Consider the following 9,646-nt stretch of genomic DNA (forward strand, 5'->3'; position numbering starts at 1 on the left):
TTGACATGTCTCCTTTTCAGCAATACTCAAGTTCTGTACTACCAAACAACTTTTAAAATACATTGTCTTGTGTACCCATGTGATTTACATTCTGTACAGTCCAATATGTCCAAAACTCTGTTGTACATGTCATGCATTGTTTCTCACTCATCACTCCCACTTTGTAAAGTTTTGGAGATCCATATTTGCTTCCTAATCCTCAAGTTCATTCCCTTTCAAATCCTCACCACCTACAAATTCCTCCATGTTCTCTGTACCTGCCTTCATCCCTACACCCATCCCCAAATACAAACTCTAACCTTATTTGCTTTTCTCCTCCTCCACTGCTGGTGGAATGTTTAGCTGCCTCAACTTTCTCTCTCAAGCTCACTCTTAAAACCCTCCACCATTTTACCTCTCACTCCATCTTTATTCCCTAAGCCTTCTTTCAACTTTTCTAATCTCTTCCTGACAAAGAATCTGTTTAGCTTAATTACATTTATTTGTGAGATATGTGGGATGTTTTTATGGTAAATACAACATATAAAAATCAATTGTTGTAGACTGTGATATTATGGACTGTATATTTTGTATTCTGCTATTGTGTCATGTGTTTGGAATAAAATACCTTTTTAAAAGAAAAATCAATAGTTGTATAACATAGTCATGAAGTAAAATAATGTCTTTATTTATGTTCTTAAAACTTTGTTGGCATATTCTTGTTACAGTGAGGACAATGTTCCTGAAGGTAAAGAAGTTGCAGAGAAATTCAATGGCAAACTTATCGAAGCACTTAGTGAGTACGGTCCGGAATTTTTGGCTTATTTTGGTTCATTTGTGACTGTTGGCCTTCTCTGGTTTGTTCACCATTCACTCTTCCTGTACATCACTAAGTCAACAAGACTGATGGGGCTCCTGAACACATTATCACTGGCTTTCGTTGGTGGTCTTCCATTGGCCTTTCGGCTCACCCACGAATTTGCCGCCAACTCACGTAATGAACTTGAGGCCATTCAAATCAGTTGTGTTATAATTTTTCTTGCAAGTCTCTTTCAGTTTGCAATATGGGCTGCAGCACTTTACAATGAAAAGGAAACCTTACATCACCATATTCGATATGGAGGCAAAGAACATGCACTAATGTTTGCCAAGCTTTCACTTTACCCTTCTGTGGCATTTGTTACATTCTGTCTTACATATGTTTTAAGTAAATTCAGTACTGAAATTTTCCATTTGATGCAAATTATTGTTCCTTTTGCATTTGTGCTTTTACGAATCATTGTCCAAATAGTTCTGGCTATTCTGGCGTGGTTATTCAGTCGATTAAAACCCAGGACTTCACTATTAATAGAAGAAGAAGAATCTGTGATCTCTGTAAGTGAGGTTGCATCGTAACAGTTCACTTTCTGCTCCAGTGTAACCAGGTTCAGAGTACATGGTTTAAAACATTCACATACAAGTCTGTTTGTACTCATTTGCCCCATTTCCACAATTACTATGTTTGTGTCGCACTTTAACACCACAAAGCCCATCAAAAGTAACTAATAGATAGAAATAAGATATGCTATTGTAAAATTTTGTTCTGTGCCAACATATACCAAGAAAATGGTAGAAAATGACTTTTCATGGTTAGCAATATAATGTTACATATTATGTTTCTAATTCTTTTTTACATTTTGGTGTTTTTAAAGGTTGAATAAAACCGTGTAGTTTCATGTTTATAGTAGGAATATGGTTCAGTTAAATTTTCAGAAATGATTTCTACATTATGAAAAGTTTCAGTTTTGTCCCTTTGTTTTACTGAAAACAGTATTTGATTTTTAATTACTTCTTTTCATTATTATGCCTTTCTAAAAGTAAATTGTACACAATATTATCTCTTAACCCAGAATGTCAAATTGTGTAGAAGTCCGTTACCAAGAGTGTTTAGTTTGTTACATTCCTTAAGGACCAAACACTTCTAAAATGAAATTCAAGTTAACCTGATGAAAATAGCAATTCTTTAGCAAACTAATAATCTGAAATAGTGGGCTGGATTCTCCGGTTCCCCAGCCGCGTGTTTCACGGAGGCGCGCCATTTGCTAGCAGCGGGACTCTCTACCTCCACCGCTTGTCAATGTGATTTCCTATTGCAGCCACCCCATAATCCGTGGGCTTATTTGGGGGAGGCGGAAAGCAAAGAATCTCAACGGCCAGAGAATTCTGGCCAGTATATCTGTATTCCACAGATTTATCTAACATTCCTAATGCGTGTTTTATTATGTCATTATTTGAATGACTGTTCATTGTCGCTTAAATGATGTTGTTGCCGCTGTAAAAACTAAGTAATCTGAAAAGATATGGAAATAAATGCAGGATAAACTGTATTTAATAGCATTATTCAAGTAAACATGAAATTAAAAATTTTGCACTACAGAATTGGCTAAATTGCTGGCTTTGAAAGCAGACCAAGGCAGGCCAGCAGCACGGTTCAATTCCCGTAACAGCCTCCCCGAACAGGCGCCGGAATGGGCGACTAGGGGCTTTTCACAGTAACTTCATTTGAAGCCTACTTGTGACAATAAGCGATTTTCATTTCATTTCAAATTCTTGAAATGAAATTATTGTTAAAATGTCACTTTTTTTTAACTTTTAAAATACTTGCCTACTGATGTTGGTCATTCTGAAAGCTGTTAAAATGTAAGCCTACAATTTGTTACTGATAAAATACAGTTGTGACATCTTCAAATAAATTCAACTTGCTTGTGTTATACGGCATTGTTTTCCTTTCCTCCAAAAGAAAATGTATGAAAATCTTTTCTTCTTGAAATTTTCATTGGTAAAGAGGGCTCACTCATTTAAGAAGTCTTACAACACCAGGTTAAAGTCCAACAGGTTTGTTTTGAATCACTAGCTTTCGGAGCACTGTTCCTTCCTCAGGAGCAGTGCTCCGAAAGCTAGTGATTCAAAACAAACCTGTTGGACTTTAACCTGGTGATGTAAGACTTCTTACTGTGCTCACCCCAGTCCACCTCCACATCATCACTCATTTAAGACCGAGATCAGGAGAATTTTTTTCTGAGGTTCGTGAGTCTTTGCAACTCTGCTCCTCAAACAGCAGTAGAAGCAGAATCTTTGAATATTTTTAAGAGCTAGTTGGATTCTGGATTAACACGGGTGAAAGATTATCAAGGTAGGCAGAAATCTGGGGTTGAGGTTCCATTCCGATCAGCCAAGATCTAATTGAATGGTGGAGCAGGCTTGAGGGGCCGAGTTGCCTACTCCTAATTCGCTTGTTCGCTTGTAAATGGTGTTCTTCAGCTGGCATATTTTGCAATAACCAATCAGACCACATGATCTGAATACTTAAGGTATCTGCTCCAAAACAAAATTTATATCATTTTTTTCCACTTTAATTATTAACCTTTGCAAGGCGCATCTTTGTAGAGATTGGACAAACAAGGAATGTGAAATGATGTTTCATTATTTGAATGTTGTTCAATCTCCCTTCTGATCTTCAAGTTCTTTCTCTGCCGGCTTTGAATGAGTCACAAGCTGGGGAGACCAAGGAGGCCTTGTAAAATTGAAGTCAATGGGGAGCAGGTGAAAACTGCCCACTGGTTGCAGTCATACCTCGCACAAAGGAAGATGGCTGTTGTTGTTGGAGACAGCAAGTTTTACATAATTTCCTTGCTTTTGTAATCAGCGCCCTTATTAATAAACACTAGGATGTTCTATGCTTTATTACTTACCCTATCAACTTGTCCTACCATCTTCAATGATTTATGTGCATATACATGCAAATCCCTATACTCCTGCACCCCCTTTAGAATTGTACCCTGTATTTTGTATTGTGTCTGCATTCTCCCTACCAAAATCAATCATGTCACACTTTGCATTAAATGCCATCCGCCACTCATCTGTCCATTCCACTATGTCCTTTTGAGGTTTTACACTTATCTTCCTAAATTCACAATATTTCAAGTCTTGTATCTTCTGCAAATTTTGAAATTGTGCCATGTACACCAAGGTCTAGGTCATTAATATATATCAGGAAGAGTAGGGATTATAAAACAAACCACAGGAGAACTCCACTATAAATCTTCCTCTTGTCCAAGAAAGATCTATTAACCACTATGCTCTGTTTCTTATCACTCATAGTCAGTTTCATATTGATGTTGCGACTGCCCCTTGTATTTCATGAATTCTAATTTTGTTCGCAATTTTGTTGTGCAACACTTTATCAAATGCTTTTTAATAATAATAATCTTTATATTGTCACAAGTAGAAGTTACTGTGAAAATCCTCATGTCACCACACTCCAGTGCCTGTTCGGGTACACTGAGGGAGAATTCAGAATGTCCAATTCACCTAACAGCGCAACGTCTTTCAGGACTTGTGGGAGGAAACCCACGCAGACACAGGGAGAACGTGCAGACTCTGCACAGACAGTGACCCAAGCCGGGAATCGAACCCGGGTTCCTTTGGACATCTACATCAAAAATATTACCTTAATCAACCTTCTCGGTATCCTCGTTAAAAAGCTCAAGCAAGCTAGTCAAACATGATTTGCCCTTAACAAATCCATGCTGGCTTTCTTTAATTAATCTTCATTTCCCCAAGTGAATATAAATTTTGTCCTAAATTATTGTTTTTAGATGCTTCCTCATCACTGAGGTTAAACTGACTGGCCTGTAGTTATTAGGTTTATCTTTACACCATTTACGAACGAAGGTGCAACATTTGCAATCCTAAGTCATCTGGTATCCCCAAAGTCTAAGGAAGATTGGAAAATTATGACTATTGCCTCAGTAACTTCCACTCTCTATGCATTCACACAGTATCACACTCCATGCGTTAAATGATCAAATTCATTATTTGAATGTTGTTCAATCTCCGTTCTGATCTTCAATTCTTCCTGTGCCAACTTTGAATGAATCACAGACTGGGGAGATCATGTGGTTTGCATGGCCAAATTGAGGGTATAATTTAATTTAGACTTATTACTTTTTCCATTACTCTGAACCGAGCTAATAACTTACTATTTCCCACTATGTTATGTCTTTCCCAGTGTCCTGTGCACATTAGTATTTCACCCTTGATAATACCTCCTGGTTTCCACACCCAGCCAAGTTAGTTAAATACTCCCCAACAGCACTAGCAAATCCCCCTGCAAGGAAATTGGACCCAGATCTGTTTAGATGCAACTTGTCCAGTCTGTTCAGTCCCATTTTCCTGACTAGAACATCACTGAAACAACTCAAGGCTTCTTCAACATCACCTTTGAAACCCATGATCTATCGGTTGCAAAGAAGGGTGGCAGCTGCATGTGAATACCACAACCTGAAGGTCCCCCTCCAAAGTCACACATCATCATGATTTGGAACTCTTCAACTTCGCTGGCTCAAAATCCTGGAACTTCCTACCGAAGAGTACTGTGGGAGCACCTTCACCACACAGACTTCAGAAGGAACCACTAAGGCAATAAATGCTGGCCTTCACAGCAATGCCAAGCTCTCCTCAATTTGGCCAGTCAAATGCTGCTTTGATGTAGAGAGCAGTCACTCACTCCGCCTTTTGAATCCACCTTTTTTAAGCATGTTTGGGTCAAGGCTGGAATGAGGTCAGGGCCAAGTGGCCCTGACGTAGCCTAAATTGAACATCAATAAGCAGGTGCTTGATTAATATGTAACACTTGATAGCATTATCTGAAACATCTACATCTACACTTTGTAGGGCAATGAAACATAGAGCACGATTTAACGGTAACATTCCTAAGTGCCATTTTGGTCGTGGGGTGTTCCTTGACGGCCATGTTGGCGAGATCGCGGCCCGTACTTAACGGCACTTAAGGCCAAAAATGAGCCTCTCGACATTGCAGGCTCCCTGGTCGTCTGATTCACCAGACTTGCACATCAGCATCTTGTTGCTAACGAGGAGAAGCTGCTTTTAAGCACTCCCCACTAAGTCACACCAGCATGCCAGTGTGCAGAGCAGCTCCTCGCTTTGGAGATGCCAAGCTAGCCAGCCTTCTCAATGCTGTGACTGAGAGACTAGGCGTCCTATTCCCCTGAGGGGTTTGGAGGGCCGCCTGTACCGCCTGGGAGGCAGTGGCATCTAACGTTTGGGGGCAATCGATCATGGCCAATCCACCCAACCAGCATATATGGACTGTGGGAGGAAACCGGAGCACCAGGAGGAACCATGCAGACAACGGGAGAATGTGCAAACTCCACACAGTCGCCCAAGGTCAGAATGGAACCCAGGTCCCTGGCGCAATGAGGCAACCGGGTTAACATGGGCCTTGTTATATCAGGTCTCCACCTCGGCCTCCGGCTTCCACACTGGTGTCACCAATCTGAACCTCAGCCATTACCCCTTATCCCCCAGGAACCAACCAGCCATCCTGTGGTGGTCCATGAAGATGCCGGTGTTCTCTGAGTGTCCCAGGATGTGGCTGTAATGCACGTTCCCTGGGAAACATGCACACACGTGCATGATCTGGAGGTGGTGGTTGCACATGAGTTGAACATTCAGGGAGTGGAACCTCTTCCTGTTAATGAGGGGCACTCCCTAATGCCCCGGTGCGCATAAGGTGGCTTGCATGCCATCAATTACCCCCTCAACTTGGTATGGCGGGAATCCTGCAGCCCCGGCATGTTAGGGCTCCCCCCCCCCCCCCCCCCCCCCCCCCGGGTCCCTCAAATCCCCCAAGCCTCTTTCTCCCCCCCTCCGTTTGCGTGTCCCGCTTTCTCTCAGAGTGTAATCCAGCGAGCCAGTTGTGTTGAAGAACCTCACTCTGCAATCCCAGCCACATCAGGAGCCCCTAGACCCCAGAACCCTTCCGGGAACATTCTGTGAAACTGCTCAGTTGCTCTCCAAGTATTTGCAGCAGCAAACACAACCTTGAGAATATTTTTATGAACTGTCAACAATACCTTTATACAAAAGGATAAAAACAAACAACAGTCCACATATCACATTAACCTTGAACCAAAAAGAAAAAGTCACCGTGCCATACCACTTCACTACAAGATAGAGATCATAGAATCCTACAGTGTAGGAGACCTTTCGGTCCATCGAGTCTGCATGGACTCTCCAAAAGAACACCCCACCTAGGGCCACACAACAGTCTATCCCTGTAACCCTACCTAACCTCTTAGACTAAGGGGCAATTTAGCATGACCAAACCACCTAACCTGCACATTTTAGGACTGTAGGGGGAACCGGAACACCCGGAAGAAACCCACGCAGACACGGGGTGAAAGTGCAAACTTCACACACGCAGTCACCCAAGGCTGGAATTGAACCTGGGTCCCTGGTGCTGTGAGGGGACAGTGCTAACCACTGTGTCACCGTACAAAAGCAAAGTCACAATAGTGTAGTTACACAAGAAACCAAATGCACTTTAAACATGAAGTAGTCAACACTACCAAGATGTTACCAGCATCTGAATCAATCCACCGCTCCCTCCCCCTCCTGAAGCTCCCAGCAGCAGACTAACTGGATATCACACTGATGCGGAAGAGTAAGAAAGCACCCCTTTCTGGACCCCCGCAACAGACAAAAGGGCTGAAGCAGACAATAACACGACCTCCAGACATTAAATAACAAACAGGCAACATCACAATGAAGTTACCAGTATCCGAATCAACCTGCTGCTCTCTCCCCCTCCCGCAGCTCCCAGCAGCAGGTTTGCATCAGTGGAAAGTCGCTTGGGGGTAGCGCAACAACACATCGGAAAGTCGCACTGATGCAGAAAATGGCAGAAGAGCAAGAGAGCCCCCCTTTTTTCTCCTGCGTAGACAAAAGGGAATGCAGCAAACAAACACACAGTCTCCAGACATTAAATAACAAACAGGCAATAGTACAGTGAAATTACTAGCATCCAAATCAATCCGTCACTCTCTCCCCCTCCCACAGCTCCAAGCAGCAGACTCGCATCAGTGGAAAGTCACCTGGTGACAAAGTAACAATACACCGGAAAACCACACTGGCACAGAGCGTGGCGGAAGAGTGAGAGAACATCCCTTTCTGCACTCCCACCACAGGCAAAAGCAGCTGCAGCAGACTAACATGGGATCCAGACACCAAACAGTAAACATTGAAAGAACTCCACCCCCCCCCCCCCCCCCCCCCCCCCTCAAACTGCTCCAGTAATAGACCTGCATTAGTAGAAAGCTGCTTAGGAATGAGCGAAACAATACACAGGAAAAGTCACACTCAGACAGAGCATGGCAGAAGAGTGAGAGAGCACATCCTCCCCCTCTCCGGCGCTGGCAGTGGTTCTGGACTCCAGGCCACAGAAGCAAAAGGGGCCGCGGCAAACAAGCCCACAGCTTCCAGGCATTAAACACTAAACTGCAATAGTACAACAGCAAGCATATGGCAAACAAGCAACAGTACAAAAAGGCACCGGCAATTTGCACGGCTTCTGAACCTAAAACAGTAAACAGTCACCAGCACAATAAAACCATCAACAATCTTCAAATGCAGTTCTTCATGCCCTCAAGATGCTCAATTGAAGCGAGTTGCCACTCTTTCCCTCCTGTAGTACAGGTGTCTGGTCACCAACTCCACCCAGTTCTTGGTCCAGGCTACAGAAGTAAAAGAGGCAGTAGCAAGCAAACACGTTGGGCAGAATTTCTCCGTTGCCCAACTTCAAAATCGAGAATGGCGATTAGGCGGAGAATGGCTCCCAACGGCGAAATCCTGGCAGGCACTGGTTTGACGGCGGGTGTGATCTGCGTCATCGAGACGTGCACCATGCGCAGTTGCAGCCCCGTTTGAATGTCATTATTAGGCCCAACCGCGATGCTCCGCCTACGATGGGCTGAGTTCCCGACAGCGCAGGCCACGTGTGGTCATGAGCCTGGCGTGAGGCCTACTTAGAGAACGAGGACGTGCAGACAGTGTCCAGCACTGCCATGCTGCTGGCCGGGGAGGCCTCTGCCAAGGTTGGGGGGCAGCCAGGAGGTGGGCTGTGAGGTTGGGGTGGACTGGTATGTGGACCAGCACAATCGGCGCCATCTTTTCTGGCACGATCGGTGTGTGTGTGGGGGGTGTAGGTGTACACCCGGCTGCAGCTTGCCAGCTCTGTGCATGTCCAGTACAGACCCGGCGATTCTCCCACCATTTTACGTGTGTTCCGTGGGTGATTCACGTGGCGCTGCTGCTAGACCCACACCAGTAGTGGAATTGGTGCGGGTGTGGCGCCAATTGTTCCGTCATGAAACACCATGGATCCTCCTTTGGCATCAGCACCTAGACACAGGAACGAGAATCCAGCCCATGGCCTCCAGACATGCAACATTGCACAGTCAGCAGTATAACAAAAACACCTGCAAATTGCAAAAGCCATTCTTCATCCAGCAAGCTGCTCAAATGAATCAGCCACCACCCATCCCCTTCGGCAGCACTGGCAGTGGTTGCATCTTACTCTCTCCCCTTCCTGACTCCAGGCAACGGAAACAAAAGAGGCAGCAGGAAGCCAACACACAGTTTCCAAGTGGCAGCAATAGGAGTCAGGTCATTCCTTCTCTCCCCCTCTGGCAGCTCCCAGCAGCAGACTCAGGGCAGGAACAATCATTACCTGAGAGCCACACTAACACAGAGCATCGCGAGGAGTGACAGAGCACCCCATCTCCTTCTTCAAACCAGTGGCAGGCCAGCCAATCCTCCCATTGCT

The 9,646-nt window shown here is 44.2% G+C and overlaps 1 protein-coding gene across 1 annotated transcript in view; it reads left to right on the forward strand.

The window, feature by feature from the left end:
- Nucleotides 1-2,729, forward strand: part of tmem175 (transmembrane protein 175) — a 40,928-nt gene extending 38,199 nt beyond the window's left edge. The window contains exon 10 of the mRNA XM_072496249.1: nt 708-2,729. Coding sequence (XP_072352350.1) covers nt 708-1,374 — 667 coding nt within the window. The 3' untranslated portion in view covers nt 1,375-2,729. The remainder of the gene's footprint in view (nt 1-707) is intronic.
- The last annotated feature ends 6,917 nt before the right edge of the window (nt 2,730-9,646 follow it).

The sequence above is a fragment of the Scyliorhinus torazame genome, chromosome 3 (genome assembly GCF_047496885.1).
Source record: "Scyliorhinus torazame isolate Kashiwa2021f chromosome 3, sScyTor2.1, whole genome shotgun sequence".
Taxonomy (NCBI): Eukaryota; Metazoa; Chordata; class Chondrichthyes; order Carcharhiniformes; family Scyliorhinidae; genus Scyliorhinus; species Scyliorhinus torazame.